A 25,098-nucleotide genomic window follows, 5' to 3' on the forward strand; every position below is an offset into this window, starting at 1 on the left:
GTGGCGCCACCTGAAACCCCAACGAGCCGTCCTCACACATGGCTCGCCCTCTCATACATGTGCACCAGGGAGCCGATCCCCCATACGGCCAACTGGTCTAATCCTCACTGACCAGTCCTCTCATTATTTTTCCATTCTCTCGTTTCTTTTCCATACCAACAGGAGGCAACCCGGTGGTCTCCATCCAATCTAGATCATCAAGTGCTCACAACAGGAGGCCACCCTGCGGGCTACAATCAAATCTAGATTATCAGGTGCGCAACAACAAGAAGCCATCCTGTGAATTTCCATATAATTTATATCATCAGGTGCACAAGGGGGCGCCGATCTCCCATTTTCCCGGCCGACGGTCAAATATCAAATCATAATCGGATCCATATCACAGACCGTCCTCACAAACCCATGGTGGTCCACTTCATCCTAATTCCACACAAACAAGGCACAACATATTCACAGCACAGGTAATCAAACAATGCAATCAAATGCAGACATATTGATCAGTTGAGCATCATAATGCAATGCACAATTAGGCATTCATTCTTAATTACAATTAAATAATTAAATAAATAATATTAACAACAACAAAGATAAAATAAATAATAATAATAATAATAATAATAATAATAATAATAATAATAAACAATGATAATCAAAATGAATAAATAATTGAATAATTAAATAAATAATAATGATAATCATAAAATAATTAGAGCACTATATTTATTATGTATTAAGTTATAGAATTAATCTAAATAAATTTATTAATTATGTTATTACTTAAAACTAGTCTAATTTCTATTGAAATTTCGGCAGCACCTCCCCTAAAAATTGGACTATCTACCTGCTCAAATATCACAATATTATATATATATATCAATCAATACACACAGCCCATCCGTCGGGCAATCAACAATTTAAGTCCCATCCTCCTTTCAGTACAAGTATGTCAACGTCCACTAAATAAATCTACAAATTTTAATAACCTCCAACATGTTCCAATGATATTATTAATTGTCCCCTAACTAATTATCAAATAAATGTACACCTTATAAATAGAACTTGCATCGAAAAGTCAAATTCTAAGCTATCCACTAAAATTCAATGCTAACCTAAATAAAAAAATATTCAAAGCATATATATCTATTAAGTAACTTGATTCACTCCTAAACATAGGCTTATTAAATTTCCTTTGTCTTGGCATAGAAATATAATTTCTAATTATGGCAAGGTCTACAATCAAACTATTCATTAACATATTAACTTATATACAATGGCACTAGCTTCATCTTAGGTGCTTCTTATAAGAACAACATGTCATAATTTACCCAAATTTACATAATATATTCTACGCAACTCATATCATCCAATTAACGATATCATATATAAAACAAATTACACTAATAATCCTTAATTAACATTCAATTACATATTACTTAATAATATTAACCCTTATTAGTATTAATTTCATAGAAACTAAAACATCCTAATTATTATAAAATTCATCCATATAACTCGTTTTGAATACTAACCAGATTTAATTACTTTGCTAACTAACTAATTAGACCTTTCTAAGATTGTATACGTTAATCAAACATATACGTCAATCCACAGATTTAATATCAATTGAGGTCAGATAGTAAAACTAATTATATATTCATACTCTACACGAAAAATGCAAGGTTCTGCCCCTTGGGAACTCCGGCCACCGGAGCCACCGCTGTCGCCGTCGTCTACAGTGGCCGGAGGTACCTTGGTTCCTGAATCTTGCAATTCTTACGCCAAGACGCAGCAAATTTCATATGGAACTCACTTCTATAGCCAACTACTACAAATTATGTCAATATCTAACAAAATCCCAATTTTTATTCTTAAATCCCTAAGTCCCATTTTGATCAATTCCTGCGATAAATCGCCTAATCTATACGAATGATTTCTAAAGGAGTGAAATGGGAGGACAATCAACTTACCTCATCGGAGATCATCGTCGGAGTTGCTCGGAGGGAAGGACGGAGACGCGACTGTCTCGATCGCGTTGAGGTCCCAGCTTCGCTGTGACTCTTGCACTCACCAGAAACGAAAACGGAGAGAAGGGAAGGAAGGCGGCTGCTGCGGCGAGGAGTCGACGGCGAGGAGGCGCGACGCGGGTCTCTGGTTGTCAAAAAAAACGAGAGGAGATGAAGGGCGAGGGTGAGATCGACGTTGGAGGAAGAAGAAGAAAGGAGAGGAAAAGAAAGAAAGAAAGTGGGTCGGTTTCTAGATCATTCCGGTTCGATTCGAACCGGTTTGGTCTGATTCGATTTTTGGCTCGATTTGCAGATTTTCTAATCCGATTTGATTTATTTTGACTCTTTTAGTTAGGTTCTAGAATAATTAATTTATATAGTAATCACACACATATACATATACATTTTTAATAATTTAATAATTAGCGCTCCATATTTACTCTTAAAAATTTCTAGAGATTCTCCACTCGGCAAATATTTAATAATATGTTTTGGGCTTGAGCCCAACTCCGTAAACTTGGGCTCATATTAGAATTAAACAGTATTTGCAGTCCGGACAGTCGAAAATTCAGATTTTTGATTTAATAATAATTCAAAAGTTTCGAAAATAAAAATTAAGGGTGTTTCAATAAGTGTTTAAAAAGTTTTTTAATCAACTAATTTGAATATTATTTTATTTGGACTCTATTACCTCAATAAAATGACTATTAATATAACTTTGAAATTAATATTTTTTATGATTATTTTATTTATAATTATTTAAAAATAATAAATTTTATTAAATATTATTTTAAAATTTTGATAAATATTTTTATTTATACAATATATTAGAATGAAAAATAATATATTCACTTTTAAAATAAAATATATATACATTATACATCATAATGTATGAAAAAGAATTATATTCTTAATGGTCATTTTATATTTTAACAGCAAGCGCTACTAAAATTTTACTAAACATCAACATTCATCACCTAATTGCTATTAGTCATCAGCTATCAGCTACCAGTAATTGCTATCTGCTGGTATAAACAGTTAAATTAAATTAATCCAAATTTTACCTTTATCACTTGGAGTATTATTTTTTTATCTCGAACTTTACTCTTATTTCTTGGTATTTTCATGGTGTAAAAATTAATTATTTAGAGAATTTTAATTGGTAATTTACTTAATTACAATTTTTTTTTCTAGAATTAAAGTAGTTTAATATTTTTTTAATTTTTGTGTAATTTAAAATTGTGTCACTTTTAATGTAACAAATGAAATAAAGAGAATTGTATATTTGCTAATACATATGCACGTTAAATATGATACAGTAAGACTACAAATCTTTTAAAAAAGAAAAGACGAAAGAAATAAGAAAAATAAAGTTATTTTATGGAATTAAAGAAACATTTAATTTCAGGTTTTTTTATGAAATTAGGGATGGAAGCGGGGCAGGTATCCGGGGATTTTAAACTACCCATAACTGTATCCGTTTAAAAATTTACTATCCATATCCGTTTCAAACTCATTTAAATATCCATTTAAGTAGTCGCATCTGAACTCATTTAAATTTTTATTACGAGTGTCAATCCCAAATCCGTTTAAAGTACCCTTTAAATGGATAGGGTATCAGTACATTTAAACTATCCAAACTCAAACTTATTTAAAATGCATTTTGTATTAATAAATAGGTAGGGTACTTGCGAGCATCCACGGCCAAAACCGTTTATTATAGTGGGTAATGGGTAGCGAGTTCCCAGAGTCTAATATCTGTTACCTACTTATCTGTTGCCAGTAGTAATTTCACTACCAGTATCCGTCTAAAACGCATTTATAACTATTTATACATTCATTAAATAGATCGGAGCGGAGTGGGTATCCTGAAATACTCGTCTCACTAGATGAAATAATTTTTATAAATTCATTCAAAAATAACAAAAGTGTATAATTAAATGATCATAAAATGCATTACAAAATTATATATCATTGAGATATACTGAAAAAGTTACAATGCTAGGATGTGCTTTTTAAGTATTCTGCGAAATCTTTCACCAAGGTATGTAATAGCAAAGGTCATGTATGGTATGACCTGCATAAAAAAATGCACACACATTATTTCTGCAAATAATAGTAAGACTCATAACAGTGTAACTTATCATCCTCATTTTGTCTAATTTTAATAGACAATTTTCATAAAAATTTGAGATTATACTTATATAAAGAAAAGTTATATTTAAAATATATATATATATATATTTATTTATTTATTTTTAATATTTATTTTTTAATATCTTTCTTGGGAAATTTAATTTATGATAAAGATTTTAATTTAATTTAATGAGATTCTCCTGATGTTTAATTAATTATGTTGAGAATAAATACATAATGCAAGACATATAATGGATTCAACTCGAGTTATCAGAGTTTGAATAACAATTTATTCAAATTGCGCTTGAATTATATGTATTTTAATTTTTAATATAATTTTAAATTAATTTAATAACTTTATCTTCATCGGATGTAACTAATAGATATTATTTTGATAAAAAAATTATCCAAAAATATAAAATAATTCATTTTCTTACATTTGCTCTCCTTACGCTGGACTTTTTCCTCTTTATTTACTTTTTTAGAAAACAATCATGATGTATGTTTTATTAGTTCGCAAAATTAATCCAAAAAAGGGCCGAATTTTATTTATTTGTAATATTTAATTACGAAAATTATAAAGACCCTGGCATTTTTTTTTACCCACTTATATGCCTACTTTTTTACGGAAGGACATTGTTGTCAATCTATTTTCAGTATTCAAACTTCCCTCCACTTATGCAATGTCGCAATCAAAGTGTCAACAAACACTTGACTTATAATTTTCTTATCTTGCATGACTACAACAAAGTCATCAACATAATTTAAATTCAAAAACTACATTTATAAGGATATATCTTCTTCTTATGGCACAATCAAATTAAAAATGGTCCAATGGCTAAAGAGTATAGATTCCTTATTCTTTTGGGCATGTTTGTATCCATTCGAACCACTAAAAGCCACAAATTTCTTTTCATATAAATGTGTTGAAAATACTTGAACATACCCTTCTTTCTCTTGGTAATTACGACCGTACCAGTTTAGGGAAAGAAAACTAGTACTTCACTAGTCTAATTATTGAAAATTACTAAAAAGGGACCAGAAGTATTTTCACTATGCTTGCTATATGGTCCATGATAAAAATTTTGCTTTTACCTTTTGTTTGGAAAGGGGAGAAAGAAAAATATTAGAAGAAGAAAAATAATGGAGAAAAATAGAGAAAAAAGAAAAATAATAGAAGAAAATAGTAAGGAGTGGTAAATTTTCTTTGACTATAGCTCATAGACTAATTTATTATTTTTCCTAATAAAAAAAATAATTGATATAGATCGAGATATTTTTACATTAGCAAAGCCATGTCATAGAACTTAATCCATTTTTGACTAATTTAAGCCTCAAAATAGTTCCATGATATCTTATTTTCCTAAAGCCTCAACATACTATTATTAGAACATTTCTATATAACTAGTTTCCTCAAGCGTGCAATTCATACTTGTCTCTATTAATTTCTTATTATAAATTCTAATGTTATGAACAATTATATTACTAACATTTTAAGAATATTTACAAAATAAAAATATTTTATAAAATAATTCAATAAAATTTAATAATTAAATAACTTGTCAAAAAATATATATTAATAATAATAAGACATTGTCATAATTTGGCAATCAAATTTTTAAGAAAAAAAATTACTTATCAATCAATTTAAATTTGCATATAATAATTGACTTGACTTATTAGCTTTTGAATTTATATTATAGATAGATAGCTATATGATAATCAATACATTAATCATTATTTTAGAACATCATTCATAATTTTAGTATCTTTCCTTTTTTAAGTTTTTGCTAAATTGTATGAACATATAATTAATTTTATGGTTGCTTTTTCTTTTAACTTGCTATGTTATAGTTGCTAATATAATACATTATATCATAATTTTATATTTATATCATATAATAAATTTTATAATATATTTCTTAATAAATAATAATAAATTACATTTATTCTTTATAGAGTAAGTGACTCGTAAGAAATATTTATAACCAATCCAATTAAATATTTATTAAAAATAATAAATTAAACATATTATATCTAATATGTATTATATATCATATAAAATAACCAATTAAAACTAGATTATCTTTTTTTTTTCAATTTATAAAATTAAAATGCTTAAAAATAAATATATTGGTACCAATTTAATATATATTTTATATAATTTCTTATTTTATCCAATAGAAGTTAGATTCAAATAAAAAAATAATAAGATAAATTAAAATTAATTATATTTATTTTTCAATTAATAAAATTAAAATATTTATAAGAACATTTCTATATAACAACAACGACTTCTTCAATTAGTAGATTATAATTTATATTAAGATTAGTCCTATTATTATCAATATATCTATTTGAGATATGTATAATCTAAAATTCAATAATTGAAAAGGTTATTTCTATATAAAGAACGTTTTAATTCTCATAATACGCCAATCCTCTTTCTTTTTACGTTCTCAAATTCGATTTTTATGATTTTAAAAGGATGCATTATTCTGTAAAGAAAAATAATAATTAAAAAAAAAAGAAAATAATAATATTATGGATACGTTCAAGATAAAATTATATTCTAGAGTTCATTAGAAATAGAAAATTATTATTATAATCATTATATGATCATCATCATCCAAATTGTAGGTTAATTTCTAAATAAAGAATTTTAGTGGGTTAGATATGGCAATATATCTTCCAAATCCAGAGACACAAACGAAGGTCATAAAAGGAAATAATATGAAAATTTTTAAAACTAGTACCATATAATAAAAAAAAAACTGTAATAATAATTTTTATTAAAAAAAAAACATTTCCTAAATCCTAATCCAGAAAACCTCGACTTCCCCATTCAGCAACTCACCATCTCAGCTTTTTACAGGCTTCGAGACTTGCTTCCATTGCTCTCTTCTTCAGCATTTGTTTGTTTTCTTTCCATTTTGTTTTTTCAAAATAAAATATATTTAAATAATTATTATTTATATTTTTTTTTATCAGATCTAGACCGTTTTACAAGAAACGAACACGCCAACTCACCACCTAACCAGAAATATTTGAATTTCTGCAAAAGCAATTACATTTCATTACAACCTCAACAACAACAACAACAACAAAAGCTGAAGCAAAAAAAGTATATAAAAAAAAAAATTGTTTCTGAACAATTAGGTTTAAGAACAATAACCAGAACACAGCTTTGCTTTATAATTTTCACTCTCTCTTTCTCCTTTCTCTCTGTTTAAGGTTTGTTATTTGTTGTCTTTAACAACCTTAACCAAATCCTTTTACACTGGTTTTTAGCAAATGAAGCTTGTTTTTGTTTTTTGTTTTCGCGTTACAGCGAAAACAGAAACAACAACAACGAAAACAATAACATCTCCTGCATTTTTCTTTTCTTTCTGTTAACGAACTCTTAAATTTTTTAGCCGTTAGGATTCTGTAATTCTTATCCAGATTAGGTTTTGTTGGACGAAAGCTGGCGTGTTGAGTTTTTCGTTATGAAATTGTAAGTATAGTTGGTTATGTTGGTTTGATTCTAATTAGGGTTTTTAGGAGTTTCTGTTGATTATTAAACCCCCAATTTTGAGTTTTTGGATACAAACTTGAGTTTGTTATTTGAATTTGTGGATCAAATAATAAACTTTGATTTTCAAGCTCCCGAAAAAACGTTTCCTCTTATTTGAACAAGGGTTTTCCTTGCTCTCTCTCTGTTTTTCTTCATATTTTGGCGTTTGCAAAACCTAATTTCGAGTTTCTATCAGCTAATTTATTGCGGAATTTGTGTTATCTGAAAGGTTTTAGAGCTTCCCTCTTTGTATCGCTGTCTTGAGGTATTGAAATAAGTTTGTTAGTGTAAAGTTTTTAACATTTTAATCCCAATTAGGTACTGGGGGCTTTTTACGTACTTGTTAATCTTCATAGTATGCAATGTGTTGTTAATTGTTTGGGAGCTTATTGTTTTTTTAAATTTGTTTCATCCCAGACATTTGTAATTGGAGGGATAAACTGCAATCAAAATGATGTTGTCAGCATCACCAGCATCCCTGACTAGGAGCTCATTGGAGGAGATGCTGGACTCGCTGCGGCGGCGAGATGAGGCAGCAGAGAAGTCCAAAGAGCTGCCGCCTGCTTTGCCAGCTCGGCCCACCTCGAGGGCGCGGCTTCCCTCTGCACGACATTCACTGCCCACAAACTTCCAGGTTAGTGCGAATGGCGAAATGGAAAGCAAAGTGGAAAATGAAATCGATCAAGGGAAGGAGGATGCAAAAAGGAAGGAGAAGGAATTGGGGTACAAGATAGGAAGTTTTGGAAGCAAGAAGATGAGGCAAGATCAGAATTGTTGTGTGGATTCAAATCCTTACGCTGAAGAGCAAAATGAGCCAGTGAAACAGCCAATTGTTAGTTCAAGGCCGAAGGCAGCACAGCCAGAATGGGAAGACAACATAGGTTATTTTATCAAGAAGGTAATTGGATATAAAAGTAAATGTATAATTTGTAACTTTTTTGTTATTTTTCCTTTAGATCTACTCGGTTTATGTTGTTTCAATTCATTGCTAGGAAGAATGTCTTGATGCGTTGCTAAGGTTGTTGGAGTGCCTTTAGAGAAAATCTGGTTCTATGGTGTTTGCAAGAATAGTAATGCTTTTAGGCTAAGTTTGTGTTTCTTACTTTGACTTTTGGATTTTAGGGTAGAAGTTGAAACTTCAAAGTTGACTTTCTGCTCTGTTTGGATGATTCATAAATTCCTCAATATTGAGAAAAGATATTAACCTGGAAAAAGATATATTTTCTAAGATCACACTCACTGCCAGAATAACCTTGAAAACATAGGAATATATTTTATAGTAATGATAAATGGGCTGGTGCAGGGTAATGCAATAGAGATACATGTTGGCAAAGTTATTTTGTTGGGATCATGAGTGGTTATTAGTTCAAATACCTTTAATTTTCTGGAGAAATATTGCCGAAATATCTAGAGGGGTTAGGCTTTATTATTTGCAATATCGGTTCCTACTTCCTAGGTGAGCTCCTTTTCTTTTCTTTTCTTTTTTTTTTTTTTTTTTTTTTTTTTTTTTTTTTTTTAAAAAAAAACTGTGTGATAGTAGTTTTGCATGTAAATTTTTTCCTTCGAGTATTTTGCCTACTGTAAATTGGTATGTTTTATTTGGTGAAAGTTGGCACAATGTAATTGCATTTGTCATGGGATTATACTTTTTCTCCAGAAACTACGCATTTGGTGTCAGCTCTCAAGTGGGCGATGGAGTGCAGGGATTATACAATCAACTTCAGGGGATGAAGCTGTTGTTTCACTTGCAGATGGAAATGTAAGTTCATAATTTTTTTTTTTTTTTTTTATATCTTTGAATGCTCTATAAAACATCTTTCAATATCTTATTTTGGTGAATTTTACCTGCAAATAATTTCATATCATATTTGCAGTTGCTAAATGTGTCCACATCAGAGCTCTTGCCTGCAAATCCAGATATCCTTGAGGGTGCAGATGATCTTATAAAGCTTAGTTATCTGAACGAGCCAACAGTGCTTTACAATCTTAAGCACCGATATTCCCAGGATTTGATTTATGTAAGTGAAATAGAGATTATTGTTTGTACCATGTTGTTGTTTTTAAGATTTACGTCTTCTATCAGCTCCTATTTCACTGGTTATTGTCTTTATTTCCACAGAGTAAAGCAGGGCCAGTTTTGATTGCCATAAATCCCTTCAAAGCTGCCCCGCTTTATGGAGATGAAATTGTCAAAGCTTACAGGCAGAAGCTTATGGACAGCCCTCATGTTTATGCCTTAGCAGACACCGCTTACAATGAGATGATGAGAGGTGAATGAATCCTTCGTTTATTTTTTCCCTTTAATGAATCTTTTGTTCGTTTTTTCCCTTTCTGCAGTTGAAGTTAGTATTATTTCTGATAACCTTCTTTCTCTTTTTCCTTTTTTCTGTGCTTATGATCTGCAGATGAAAAAAATCAATCCATAATCATAAGGTTAGTTTCCATTGCATTCTTTTGGGATTTTTGGAGCTTCCCTTCTTCTTCTTTTTTTTTTTGTTACTTTCTTATGTTCTGTTGTGTTGAGTCTTCTAGGAGCTATCTGTTTTTAAACTTTTTTTTTTTTTTAATACAGTGGTGAAAGTGGAGCTGGGAAAACTGAGACTGCAAAATATACGATGCAATACTTGGCTACTCTTGGTGGTGGCACTGGTGGCATAGAGTCTGAAATTCTTCAGATGAACAATGTCCTTGAAGCATTTGGGAATGCAAAAACATCTAGGAATGACAACTCGAGTCGATTTGTGAGTTACTATTACTTTTCTGTACTTCTTTGGCTAAATTACTCTGGGACTTATCACTGATGCAGTTTGCTCTACACTTCTTCCCTATTGGTGCAGGGAAGGCTAATTGAAATTCATTTTAGCACATTAGGGAAGATATGCGGTGCTAAAATTCAAACTTGTAAGCATGTTTTAGTGACTTTCCTTTGTCAGTGCTCATTTCTTATGATGTCTGTATGACAATAACTTACCTTTCAATGTTGTGCATGTGCAATTGCTGATTCTCCTATGATAATTGGCCTTAGTTTTGCTAGAAAAGGTAAAATTTTGGTCCTCAATTTTAGTTGGAATTTAAATTGTAATCATCTTCACCTTCTGACCATATTATCTCTCCTGTGAGCAGTCAAGAGTAGTTCAGCTGGCCAAGGGTGAAAGATCCTACCACGTCTTTTATCAACTTTGTGCCGGTGCTCCTTCAGTTCTTAGAGGTAATATTAATCAACACAAGTTTCAAAAGTTTTGCATTCCAAAATAACTTTTATTTGGGCCCTAGGCTGATATGCATACATACATTTGCCTGAAGAAATGTTGCTTAGATCCTGTAGGATGAACCTCTGCTGTTACTTGAATTGCACTGTGTTTTTCCTGATGTTCCTATCATTTCAGTTGACCATCTTGACATGTTAAATAATTCTATTTTTGGTTAATCCTTGCAATATATATGTCTTTATGCCTGTGTATTTTTCTATCATTGATTAATCATTAACTCTCATTTGCTTTGATGGCTGACAGCATTCATTTTTAAGTTTTAGTTATGTACAGCTACCCTTTTCTTGAAATGCTAAAGCTATAAATCTATCTTAAATAATCTTTTGCTCTCTCTCTCTCTCCCCCCCCCCCTTCTATTTTCTTCCCTCATTTGCAGAAAAATTGAACCTTAAAATTGCTGGTGACTACAACTATCTTAACCAGAGCGAGTGCTTGATAATTGATGGTGTCAATGATGCCCAAAAATTTCATAACCTTATGGTAAGTCTCAAAATTAACTGTTTGGTATTGCAATTGAGCTACATTTGGCAAACTGCGTTTGCAATATTTTAAGACTTACCAAACCATGATTTTTCTAAAGCTTTTGATTTTTTATTTATTTTTTTATGCAAGAAAAAAAAGGAAGCAGCAAAACTCAGTTTTGCAAAGCAGCTCTAACCTAATTCCAAATGGAAACTAATTTTTACTTTATAACTTTTTGTACAATAAGACCCCCATTTTTTGCTTCATATTTGTTTCATGGGCCTAAGGATGATTAATTTTCTTCTGTTTTCTCGATGGGTTATTTTCTGCATCTCCAGGAAGCCTTGGACATTGTTCAAATTTGCAAAGCTGATCAGGAGCAGATATTTGCAATGCTTGCTGCAATATTATGGCTTGGAAACATATCATTTCAAGTAATTGACAGCGAAAATCATGTGGATGTGTTGTTTGATGAAGGTAAAATCCATAATGATATGCTTCGCATGTTTTTTTAGATGTTGTCCCTGTTATTCTTTCCATTCTTTATTTCCCGTCAGATATGAGTATTCATTATGATTGATACTGCCTAAATTTTCTTAGCTTTTCATTAACAGAAGCCATCTTAGTGATTTTATTGCACTCATGGAGAGTTGGGACCATATTTGTGGATGGAGTATGCTTAATGTTTTGGTAGCAAGTCACTGCTAATTATAGAAATGCTAGGCAGTTAATGTTTCGTGGAAACTTGAGAATTTTGCTATCTTCAGACTTCAGTACATGTTAATGTTTTTTCATGTAGAAAGGAATGGACCTAGATGAAGTTTAGCCCTACTATCTCTGATGGTTATTTGGATGAGCTTAATCGTATGGGTAAAGCACATCTTAAAATTATGTCGGTGCAATATTTTTTACATGATGGAATAATTATACTGTGGTTAGACTAGGCATGACGCGGTTCACCAAACACGTCAAAACGGAAACCAAACCATTGTCAATGGTTCTCGGATCCAAACTGGAACTGAAACTGTGTCTACGGTTCAATTTTGTTCCTATTTTTTGCAACTGAACCATCAATTTCAGTTTGGAGCTGGCAATGCTAGTTTGAAATCTTAAAAGACAAAAAGGAATTCTGAAAATCAAAGATTATGAAAAAAACTCCCAATTTATTTTTTGTTTTGGTATAAATTTTTTAAATAAATTTTAAGTCTTCTAACCAAATTCTTTAGTCTTTTTCAATACTACTACTATTATATGTTTTCTTAATAATTTATTCATCCTACAACACTTAAAAAATTTCAGAAAAGAAATATAAAAAAGAAACACTTGCAAAGAATTGTCTAATTTTGGTTCCAGACCGGAAACGAACCAGTACCAGGGGTTTCGATACCATTTTAAGAACTGCCTAAGAGCAATTCTGTTATGCTTCCACCCTTCTTTGGAATTGGAATCGGTGGTTCTAGAACTGTAGCCATGCCTAGATTAGATCTGCATGATAGGATAGACGAGTAGACTTTGCTACATATTTTTAATTTTACATGATAACAACGTATTATGTGCCTGTCCCTGAAATGCAACTGATTTTACTATTGTCTTGACTTCTGTTTTGCAGCTATAACAAATGCAGCCAAGCTGATGGGTTGTAGTGTCCTGGACTTGACACTTGCTTTATCAACCCATAAAATTCGATGTGGAAAGGATCATATTGATAAAAAATTGACACTCCAGCAGGTATATTTGGTTCTTCTTGATTTAAAATAAAAATACTTCTGTTCCCACTCCTATCATATATATTTGTATTTTAATATTTTTCAAAAACATGCATTTGTTTAATGTCCATAATTATCTTGTTTTCAGGCAATTGATAGACGAGATGCATTGGCAAAGTTTATCTATGCAAGCTTGTTTGATTGGCTTGTGGATCAAATCAACAAGTCACTTGAAGCAGGGAAACTGTTTACTGGAAGATCCATAAATATCCTTGATATTTACGGGTTTGAATCATTTAAGGTATACAAGTTTTATATTTCCGTTTAGTAATACTTTAAGAGCTGAACACTTGTATCTCTGGTAATAATTGACTCTTCAAATTTTCAGATTAATAGCTTTGAACAATTTTGCATAAATTATGCAAATGAGAGGCTGCAGCAACATTTCAACAGGCATCTATTTAAACTTGAGCAGGAGGTAAGCATCTTCGACCTTTAACTTGTTCGATCTCCATAGCAACAAAGTTGGCCTTCTAGGATTTTTCTTGATTCATACTGTGAAAAAATGCGAATTAGTTTAAATGTCTCATCATCCCGTACACACATATATAATTCTATTTTGTTTCAGCATAGTGAAAGAATTGTTGCCTTATTTTTCTTCACTTAATTGGAAACACACTTTGTACTCTTTATAAATATCCAATATTAAAAGAAGTGGAGGATCTAAAATGCATGAAGGATCATACATTTCCAAAATTCATGACCTTTCAATTTACAGAAGGATATGCTGCATGACTAATAATGTGAACAAATTTGAAATTTATGTAGTTAGATAGAGAGATTGCTTGAAATTTCTCTTGTTGAAGTATGCTATTATTGACTTATATATTTAAAATGTCATTAACTGACGGAAATTAATTTTTTAACGGTCACACTGATTGATTTTCCCCTAACTTTTTGAGCTGAACATCCTCATTTTCTCTGACACAAAATTTAATCTTCTTTGGATGTAGTTTTTCTTCCACATGCTGAATTTCTTTGTAATTGTTATTGTAATATGATTTTTCAGATAATCAAAGTTAGAATTTCTTATTAATTTCAGGAGTATGACGAGGATGGGATTGATTGGACTAAAGTTGATTTTATTGACAACCAAGAATGCTTGAATCTCTTTGAGAAGGTATATTATTAGATTCACCTATCTTTATTATCATGTGCACATTTGTGTAATAAAGGTTTTTGGCTCTACACACACACACACTTATATATATAGAACATTCATTTACATGCACTGTTGGTTTACTGCCTTCTCTTCTATAATTTGTCAAATGTCTTACAAATTGGTTATTGTCTCATCACTGTAGCTTGCAGCAAGAGTATCAAATTTGTTTTTAGGTGGTATTAGCAGATGCGTTTCGCTTTTCTTTAGATTCCTACTCGGTCTATTCAACCAAAATGTTTGTTGTTATGCTTAAAGTGATCAATCCTATAATCTGTTGATTTATGCAGAAACCTTTAGGGCTGTTATCTTTGTTAGACGAAGAATCAAATTTCCCCATTGCAACTGATTTGACCCTTGCCAATAAGCTTAAGCAGCATCTGAACAGCAATCCTTTCTTTAAAGCTGAAAGAGGGAGAGCTTTTGCTATTCATCATTATGCTGGAGAGGTCAGTTATTGCTCTTTTCTAGAGGAAGTTCTGAAAATTTTTACCCCCGAACTCTATAAAGATGAAACTCAAAAGAACATGAGGTAACATTGTGTTCGACATCTAATCCTTGGCATGAGTGCTCTTTTGTCCTTACCCCAAGATTTCTTTGTTCTTTGGAGACACAATTTTCCTATTAAAAGTACTGCAGCAGTGTTTTTGTCATTTATTAAGTTAGTGAAATGCTATAGCAATTGTTACAGTTACAGAAAATATGATGCTTTGGAACATTAACCCCTTCCTCTGGCCCATGCTAATCCTTTTTGGTTAATTCAGGGCTTTGAACTGTTAAAACAAAAATTATAATATATTATATCTATGGATTTATTAATGTTCAGAGTTTGATCAGGTTGCATATGATACAAATGGCTTTCTGGAAAAGAACCGAGATCCTCTGCATTCTGATTTCTACCAACTCCTATCATCATGTGATTGCCAACTGCTACAGTTGTTTGCTTCAAAACTTCCATCATCCCAGTCTGGTGGATCAGAATCCTCAACCCAAAGTGTTGGTTCTAAGTTCAAGGTAGATAATCTTGCTAAAATTTTTATATCTGCACATATATGTTGTTGTGATGGACTTCAGATCAGATACCAAAGCTAGCAGATGTAACAAAACAGTCATGTGATCATGTGGTTAGTTGTAAGGCTAATTACGTGGTGATCCTGGACAATAATGGGCATGAGATATGAGAATTAATGAACCATCCATTATCTAACTTATAAACTGATATTGACTAATGGTTAATGATTTAAGACCCACATCAAACAAGAATACTTTACTAAATATGCCCCTATGGTCAACGACACGAACAAATTTGGCATGAGATCCTCTAGACATGAAAGGATATTTTATGCAATTTACACAATGAGATGTCACTAAGAACCCACTAAAATTTAACCTTGATGAGTATGTTATCGCTTTATATGGTTAGGATGTAACTTTTTTTCATCCAATTGCTAATATTCATAGGATGACCTACGATCTTCGAACACTATAGTATGATCAATTGGAGAATCAAGTTTGTGTTGAAAATGACATCATTTCAAGAAATATATAGTATAAAATGACATCATGTCAAGACTTAGCTTATCACATTCATGAATGTATCTTGTTCTGAGTGCAACTATGGGTTCCGGCCAGAGAGCATCATCTTTTCTTGATATCATGTTCCATGTTTTGAAAAACCTTAAGGGATGTCTTTCATGCTTGTAGGGTCAACTCTTCAAACTAATGCACCAGCTAGAGAACACCACACCTCACTTCATTCGCTGCATAAAACCAAATGCTAAGCAGCTTCCTCAAGTCTGTGAAGATGATCTTGTTTTGCGACAACTCCGATGTTGTGGAGTTTTGGAGGTCGTTAGAATTTCGAGATCTGGATATCCTACTAGAATGTCCCATCAAGACTTTGCCCAAAGGTACCATATTCCTTGGGTTCTCTATTTATTCCTTTTCCTTTTTGATTTTAGCTTAATGAATTCTTCTCATAAACATGTATGCAATTTAGGTACGGGTTCCTACTTTCAGAGAAAAATGTATCTCGGGATCCATTAAGCATATCAGTTGCTGTTCTACAGCATTTTAATATACTTCCTGAAATGTATCAAGTTGGTTATACCAAAGTGTTTCTCCGTACTGGCCAGGTATGTACTTCAACTATTCCAAATTTTGTAAATTCCTGTCATACACAGATACTTTTTGTTAGGTGTCTGAAGTGTTTATATTCATATTTAAATATATGTCTTTATATTTCATATAGTGTTTTCTCATATGATGTCCTCTAAATAGATATTTTTGGTAAATTCAATTGGTACATAATTACGCTACTGTCCCTTTTAAGATCACAATGTTGCTGATTTAAGCATAATTACAAATCCCACCATCATTAAGGATACTTTATCGAATTCAAATTGATGCTTTAATATGGAAATAATGTTCAACTTATTGTCATTTACTTATATAAGGTTATGGTTATTTATCTATTACTTCACTGATCTATAATGCATTTCTGGATAACAGATTGCTAGACTGGAGGTGCAGAGAAAGCAAGTTCTGCAAGGCATACTTGGGGTCCAAAAACATTTCCGTGGCTTCCTAGCTCGTCGTGATTTGAATGAATTAAAAACAGGAGTGACAATATTACAATCATGTAATGCACAATTATTTTTTAGATTTACAAAGTTGTTTTTGCCTATTTTATGCTTGTCTATTTATTAATGTATCAAATGATTTTAAAATTCCCTTTGAATTTGTTTTACAAAATACATTTTAAAATTTTTTCCGACTTATACTTTGATTTGCATTGATCTTAATTTGATCAAAGTGAATATTAAAAACAAAAAATTCATGTAGCTGACCCCAACTAGTTTGAGACGAAGGCTTGGTTGTTGTTTGTTCTATTACTCTCTCCATCCCATGATAATGGTCTAATTTTCCATTGGTATAGAGATTGAGAAAAGTCTTTTGAAAGGAGTGATTTTTGTTAGTTTACCAATTTTATTCTCTAGTGGGAAGTGGTATAGAAATCAATGTAAGTTATTTGGAGGGTATTGTTGACAAAATAACCTTTTGATTTATTCACTTTTAACTAAAATAGGATGTGAACAATTAATTTCAGACATCTGAAATCAATAATGTGGACTATTATTCTGAGGCAGAGAGTACTTTACTTGGGTGGGACCTTTATCTAGTCTTGTTGACCTCAAATTTTTTAGCATCCATTTGCCCTGTTTTATACAAATTGCATCATCTCCTTCCTACTAATTCACTCACACTTGTGTTTTGCTCTAAAACTCCAAACATACTTGTTTTGGTGTCTTTAGTTGCAATGTCTTCTGATGATTTATTTGGATCCTAATGAACCTGTTATGTTTTTTCTGTATTCTCTGATTTTAAATTCATATATCTGACTCAGATCTTTTAAAATGCAGTTGTCCGCGGTGAAAATGCCAGGAGGAGATATAGCTCTATGGTAACAAGGTGCACAGTTAGTGCTCCTGACACACTTGATCAGCAGCTGGTGGCAACTATATGTTTACAGGCTGGTAAGAAGTATTATCCTTCGGTCAATTTGAGCTCTTTATATGTGGTGCAGTATTTTTATACTTTTCCCTCTGCAGCAATACGTGGGTGGTTGGCTCGGAAGCAATTCAGTGACAAGTGGAAATTGAAGAGCTTAAATCAAGATAATACAAATTCCAAAAGAAAGCCTGGAAAAAAGATTTCAGAAGTGAAGGTAATCACCTTGATGCTGTTATTAGCCCTCAAGAGATCATTTTTGGTCCTAATTCATAGTTGAAACTAGTCATCAGCCACTACAGCTTTGGCATGCATATCCTAGAGAACTCGTGGATATTTTTGATACTTGTGTTCTGAACCTGGCTCATTGAAAGCATTGAGGCTGTTTTTGGTTGAATTATTTATTCTTTTTTTTTTTTCTGTGTTTTAGTTGGTGCTAAGAAGTTGATTTCTTCTTGCTAACCAGGTCATACCACAAGAGCAGGTTGAGATTCAGGCTTCAATCTTGGTAGAACTTCAAAGGAAGGTTGCTAAGGCAGAAGAAATTATAGAGCAAAAGGAAGAGGAAAATGCTGCACTGCGGGAACAATTACAACAGTATGAGAGAAAATGGTCAGAATATGAGACAAAGATGAAAACAATGGAAGAAACGTGGCAAATGCAGATGGAATCATTACAAGTAAGTTTTATTCTTAAAACATAGAATTTACTTCATTTTGTGCTTCATATACCAAAGGGGCAAAAATAGGGAACTGCAAAGGAATTTATTGGATTTTTTTTAACCACAACTCATACGATCGAACTGACTTATGATGTAATAGTAACAATAATAATCTTCTACCACCAAAAAATAAAAATCTTGTATAGCTCTCAGTTAATATGCTGTGAATTTATTGATTAAATGGAAGTGTAATTTGAAAAGAGTAAGTTGACCTATAAACTTAGCTAGCTGAGTCCTGCGCTTGAGTGTTTAGCTCGAGACATCATTACTGTCCTTAACAGTGGATCATATTTGCAATGATGTGTCACGACTTACAAGTGATCAATGTTAAAAATGGCAGAGTCCTATGGCTTTATAGGTCATATTATTACTTTGTTTTTGAATATGCAAAAACCAGGCTGACTGGTCAGCCTTATCGCATGGCCCTGATGACAATTTGCCTGTGGCAAGTTGAGTGCAGGCTAGCTTTGTGCTTTCTTCATTTAAAGCATACATGCATGATTAACCTTAAAACCATATTAGTTTGTTCTCCCAGCAAAAGGAAGCACACGTCTTATTTGCTGATACTGAGCAGAAAACTTCTAACAAAAGCATATTTTATAAGATACTAAGATGAAAAGATTGGCACCATACCAGTGACTAAATTCAGGTGCTTGTCTATGTACCTGAAGGAGATAAAAGTCTGTCCACTACTATTATCATTCATTCTTATATCTTTAGATCTGATGTGTAGAATGTAACATATGTTTATTCTCAATATGCATCATCATACAGGATCTGATGGTTGCAAATTAATACAAAATAGATGCCTAACTATGTTAATTGTAATTATATTTCCAGGGGAGTCTTGCTGCTGCCAGAAAGAGTCTCACTACTGATAATGCTGCTCCTCAGCATGCAAAAGCTGATTCTTTTCCATCACCTTATTATTATGATTGTGAGGACAACCCATCCACAGATGTTCGGACACCTAGTGCAAGCACGCCCAGCAAAAATCCTACTACTGATGCAAGAGCAGAGAAAGAGACTAATGACCCTATAAATGCTGTCACCATGCTTACAAAGGAATTTGAGCAGCGGAAACAAAACTTTGATAATGATGCCAAAGCACTGGCTGAGGTTAAAGCCTCAGGGAAATCAGCTTCTGTTGATGATGAACTCAGAAAATTGAAAGCAAGGTTTGAGTCATGGAAAAAAGACTATAAGGTAAGATTACGAGATGTTAAGGCAAGGTTTAGCAAACTTGGGCATGGAGAATTTGAAAGAAGAACTAGAAAATGGTGGGGGAAGCTAGGAGGAAAAGGCCGCACTCATTTTTTATAATCATTTCCCACTTGGGGTGAAGAAATGGACAGAAAGGTGGAGGGAGCTCAAGGAATGCATGAGAAATAATTTCACTTTTCCACCATTTCCCTAACTGTGAAGTGCTTGCTTTGCTTTTTACAGCACCAAGTGGTCTTTCAATGTTGTGAAGGTAGCTTAGTTGGAAATATATTAATATTTATGTATCCGCCAAATCTGGATTGGCGGAAGGATTGATCATCATATGTATAGTTGAATAGGTTTCCTGCTGAGTCATTGCTGCTCCATCTTCCTCTCTTTTCTCGCAAACTAGGCTAGGTTATTTGTATATATATTATATATATTCTGCTATTATAGATGTAATGAGGCAAACTTTGATTTTACCGAGTATGAAGATATGAGATGAAATTGTCCATATTGTCCTGTGTTTTTTCATAATGGAAATGTGTAATTGTATCTTCTAATTTTACCACAACAGCATTTTGGTGGCACCCAGTGCTCTTGAAAGATTTGATAAGACCAATTGAACTAAAATTGATTGACAATTTGATAATTCAATTCGTTTCCTACCCACTAATTGAAAGAGTTCTACGAGGTTGAAATATACTCTCTGTCTCAAAATATAGGTAGTCAATTAATTTTTCTAAATTATAATAAAATCAATTGTAATTTTCTTAGATTATCCTTTATTTTAAAATTAAACAACTCGTGTGGATAGATATTGTATTTAATAAATAATGATAATATTGAAAAAATATTATGTACTATTTCTAAAAACCATTTACATACAAAATAATATTTCAAAAACGACTTATATTTGTTAAGAGAGTATTTCAAACTAAAAAGATAGAAATATCAAATATAGGCTAACATTGCATTATCATGGTATAACATGGTAAAGAAGACAATTTACATTGATCTCAACCATCTCAACGTTTCTTCATAAATCTAGAAGTACATACATACTAAGGCAACACTACCACAACCAATCCAAGAAGCTGTAAATCATCAATTTTACGATCCGGGGACAAACTTGGTCGCATATACCCAAGCATTGTTAGCAACAGGGTTATCAAGGTGATCCAATAGATTCTCCAAGGGACCTTTACCAGTTACAATAGCTTGAACAAAGAAACCAAACATAGAAAACATGGCTAGCCTCCCATTCTTGATTTCCTTCACTTTAAGCTCTGCAAATGTGACAGGATCATCTGCTAGACCTAATGGGTCAAAATACTGGCCACCAGGGTAAAGATCATTGCCTTCTCCTACTCCAGGTAGACCATTGATGCGAAATCCTTCAACAAGTCCCATAAGAACTACTTGGAATCCAAGAACTGCAAGGATGCTTTGTGCATGAATAAGATTTGGGTTGCCTAAATAGTCCAAGCCACCTTCTGAAAAGATTTGAGCTCCTGCTTTGAACCATACTGGTTCTTTGAAGTCTACTTTAACCCATTTCTCTAGGGCTTCTGGGGTTATGCAGCCCAATGCTCCAAGCATAGCCCATCTTCCATGGATTACCTAAGAATTGCAACAATTATTATATTTTTGTATCTTTTTTTCAAGAAACCCCTTTTAGATTTTCCAGGAAGTAATTTGATATTGATATTCAAACTGTTTTGGAGTATTCCCATAAAAATTACCTTGCAAACAATTTGTAATGCTATTTAATCCACAGGAAAAGATTTTTCACATAGCAGCAAAGAAGACATTGAGCATTTATGTAAGGTTTAATTACCTCAAGAGCCCTGTTCCTTGCAAAGGCCTCAGGATCAGCTGACAAACCAGCAGTGTCCCATCCATAATCACCGGGAAATTCTCCAGTCAAGTATGAAGGAGTCTGGGCTGAAAATGGTCCTAAGTACTTCACTCTGTCTGGTCCATACCATAACTCGTTTCCCTTTTCAAATCATACGCAAGACATAACTTCTTAGTACTCATAAATATTTATATCAAACCAGTATTAATAGTTGACTGTCAGTTGCAGGAGATAATGAGCTTCCATCCTAGCAGTTTTCTATCCTTCATAAATTTCTATGCACCTAGAAAAAAAAGATTAAAAAAAGGGACAAAAAAGTTACCATAATGTATTTTCCATTTCCCATAGAAACAACATCTCTAAGAGGGTTAGCACTTGACCCTTTCTGGCCAAGAAATGGGGTAGGCCTAAGGAGAGTGCTAGAACTAGTTGCTGCCATTGGAGTTGAAGCCATTGCCTTTGAGTCCTCCTTTTCTTTTTCCCAACAGGAACTCAGTTCTAACTCAGTAATGTGTTGTTGAACTGGTTTAGATAATTGCAGCCTGGAAGTGTGTAGAAAGGGAAGTGTTAAGTTATATATTTGCAAGAAAACTAAAATCAGAAAAATGGGTGGTTAAGAATGAGGCAGATGGGAAGTGGCGGTGGGGATCTTAGGGGTTTCAATCAACCAATCAGAGAGCTTTAAAGGATTTTACGCATCTCCCAAACTCATCTCATTTTATCCACATATTATCTTTTCCATGCACAGATTTTTTTTTTTTTTTTTTAATATGGAAAGAGAATATTCGAATTTAAATTTATTATCAGATTGTATACGTACTTATCATTAAACTATGTTTTAGTACAAATAGTTTCTATTTTTGTTTCCAAAAGTTTTGGATAGAAAAATCTTCAATTTAAGGCGCACACATTATTCATTAATTACCATTTTTTTCTCTCTATAATTTATTGTCTATGCGGTTGAATTTTGGATTGCTATTAGAATATACTTGTTTTGTATGGCCCACTTTGGATATTTTCAGATTTATCTTGTATTTTTAGTTACAAGCTTAGCTAACTTGAATGTTTTATGAGTATTGGGGAACTTGAATGTTCAGTAAGTTCAATGTATATTAAAAAATTGATTATTTTGTGTTCTTCTTTTATAATGTTTATAATATTCCAATAATTAGTTATTATCATTTATCATAATTATCATGGATGCATGTAATCAATTTATTTTTTAAAATATCTGTTTTAAATTAATGATTAAATTGTCAATATTGTAAAATAAGTTTAAAAGTTGATTTATTTTTTTGCTTTCTAATTAATATAACAATATTAACTTTTTTTTTCTAATTTTAACTTGAGATATAATTAAGATGAAAATTTTAAATTAGAACTAATATTAGAAAAATATAGATACAAATAAAAATACATACAATTTTTGAGTTTTTTAATTACAGATCATTGATGAGATTTAGTCTAATAATATTTTTTTTTGTCGTTATTTTAAGCTCTAATTATGTATTTGGGAAAATCAAATTATGGATAATGAATTAATGAGACTTGGATTTAGTAATAGAACAGAACAAATTTAACTATATGTTGTTATTTTAAGCTCTAATTTTGTAATTAGAAAAGTTGGAGCATTTTTAAAGGTCTTTTTTTTCTCCTAAATTTAACCATTCTATTGATTACCAATTTTTAACTAGTATAACCTCTAAGAAAAGATAGATGAATGCTAATAGGGCTTATTTTTATAGTATTTTTAATATAGTTTTTATTAGAACATTTAGTGTTTTTAATTAGTTTTTGTTTAGATTTATTTATATTTTTAATTAAGTTTTTTTAATTGTTGATAAGCTTGATTAGAAGGGTTTTTAGCAAGAAAATAGCTAAAATTTCCATAAAAAAAGGTTAGAGGTAAAATTGGAATTCAAAATGGCCAAGTCAATAAAATACACGGCTTGGCCGTGTCAAATGCTATGGTCGTGTTACCAAGAAAAGCTGCAGATTCAGAGTCAGTCGAATTTAATCATTTAGCCCGTGTAGATCTGAAGTCTAGGAGTGGCATGTGCATGGAGCTGCATGGAAAATAATAGAAGACCTATCTTGTTTGAGTTCGAGCCCTATTTGGTCAAAGAAAACTTTTAATTGGGAAGAAATACAACACAAAATCAGTTTCCTACTCAAAATAATATTTCTTCCTAATTAGGCTAGCTAGTTTCTACTCGAATTCGAAGACACTCTGTGAAGTCTATATAAAAAGAGATCACTACAGCAATTAAATATATCGAATCTTGGATCTTAGATCTTTGTTCTACTCTTTTCTTAGTTTTCTTTAAGACTTCGAGCATTTAAGTTTGTGTAAAGAATCAACGAAGCCGTCCATGCTATTTGTTAACTAGTTTTTATTTCTAAACTCTTAATCTTGTTTTTATTTTTCATTATTCATATTGATTATGGAATTATTTTCAACTTTAATTGAGTTGTATTTAATTACTATGTCGAACTAAACTCTTATACTAGAGATTTGATATAGCTTAATTTCTATTCCGAGTTATAATATTAGATTTGCTTTTCTTTGTTCAAAGTATAATTTATTATTGAACTTAATGCTTCCAGTCAGATTTCTCCCCGGATTGATTTATTTCATTAATTACTATTGGGAAAAGGGTTTTTGATATGAAAAAGATAATAAATTATATGAGAATAATAACATGATGCGGAAGCTTTATAGTTTGACTTATGGGGTCTTTCATAAATTAACGACCTTAGGTTATGAATTCATAAACAAGCCATAAAATTTAATGATTTAATTCATGTTTGATTGTGCTATTGAAAGATAGGTAATTAGACTTGGTTAAAATAGCTAACAATACATCGGGACAGCTTGTTAGTGATATTAGGGTGATTTCCCTACTTGAACAATTAAAATTGATTATCAAATTAATATAATAAATTAGATAGAGTTAAATGAAGTCATAATCCCTATTAGCTTTTAATCCTTGATTGTTTTTCAACAATTACTTGCTTGAGTTCTTTTTCATCGCTTTATTTTATTTCTTTTATTTTTAGAATTATTCTCTTTATTGTCGTTTAAATAATAGTAGGTTAACACAATTTTGGTACTTGATATATAATTCTTGTGGAAACGATACTCTACTCATTTTTTATTATTTATTGCGATTTCTTATACTTGCGAAAAAACATTCAAATGCATAAAAAAAACTTTTTTTAAAAAAACAAAGAAGTAAAGAATTAGTTAGTAAATATAATTGTGGTGGTAAAATAAAATTAGTTACTAAAGGTAGATGATGGTCAAGTAAAATTACTCACCTACCCAAAAATAATTTATAGTTTTTTATTTTCCTTCTAATTTGAAGAGAAAATTATCATAATTCTTTTATTTGATATTCATTTCTTACTTTCAAATAAAATAGGTTTTGCTTATTAATATTAGTTTAGTT

General features: G+C 31.6%; 2 protein-coding genes across 3 annotated transcripts; one reads left to right on the forward strand and one right to left on the reverse strand.

The window, feature by feature from the left end:
• The first annotated feature begins 6,961 nt into the window (after positions 1-6,961).
• On the forward strand, positions 6,962-20,299 carry ATM2 (myosin 2). Of its 2 annotated transcripts, none has more exons than XM_012215268.4 (25): positions 6,962-7,635; positions 8,113-8,593; positions 9,353-9,454; positions 9,570-9,713; positions 9,815-9,965; positions 10,101-10,128; positions 10,268-10,436; positions 10,533-10,596; positions 10,721-10,734; positions 10,819-10,903; positions 11,341-11,444; positions 11,765-11,903; positions 13,036-13,154; positions 13,281-13,433; positions 13,521-13,610; positions 14,235-14,312; positions 14,642-14,800; positions 15,189-15,365; positions 16,056-16,261; positions 16,351-16,486; positions 16,863-16,992; positions 17,774-17,887; positions 17,963-18,078; positions 18,328-18,540; positions 19,423-20,299. In XM_012215268.4, exons 2-25 carry the CDS (start codon positions 8,147-8,149, stop codon positions 19,903-19,905), a joined length of 3,621 nt encoding a protein of 1,206 aa, XP_012070658.1. In that variant the 5' UTR covers positions 6,962-7,635; positions 8,113-8,146; the 3' UTR covers positions 19,906-20,299. The 2 variants fall into 2 exon arrangements, with proteins under 2 accessions (XP_012070658.1, XP_089580142.1); XM_089724016.1 differs by lacking the exon at positions 6,962-7,635 and adding an exon at positions 7,943-7,960.
• A 438-nt stretch (positions 20,300-20,737) lies between these two features.
• On the reverse strand, positions 20,738-22,209 carry LHCB3 (light-harvesting chlorophyll B-binding protein 3). The gene is made up of 3 exons (XM_012215269.4): positions 21,969-22,209; positions 21,626-21,787; positions 20,738-21,408 (listed from the first exon to the last, which is right to left on the reverse strand). The coding sequence occupies exons 1-3, from the start codon at positions 22,098-22,100 to the stop codon at positions 20,899-20,901; spliced, it is 804 nt and encodes a 267-aa protein (XP_012070659.1). The 5' UTR covers positions 22,101-22,209; the 3' UTR covers positions 20,738-20,898.
• Between the last annotated feature and the right edge of the window lie 2,889 nt (positions 22,210-25,098).

The sequence above is a fragment of the Jatropha curcas genome, chromosome 7, assembly GCF_041381405.1.
Source record: "Jatropha curcas cultivar XTBG-Jc1 chromosome 7, XTBG_Jcur_1.0, whole genome shotgun sequence".
Lineage (NCBI taxonomy): Eukaryota > Viridiplantae > Streptophyta > Magnoliopsida > Malpighiales > Euphorbiaceae > Jatropha > Jatropha curcas.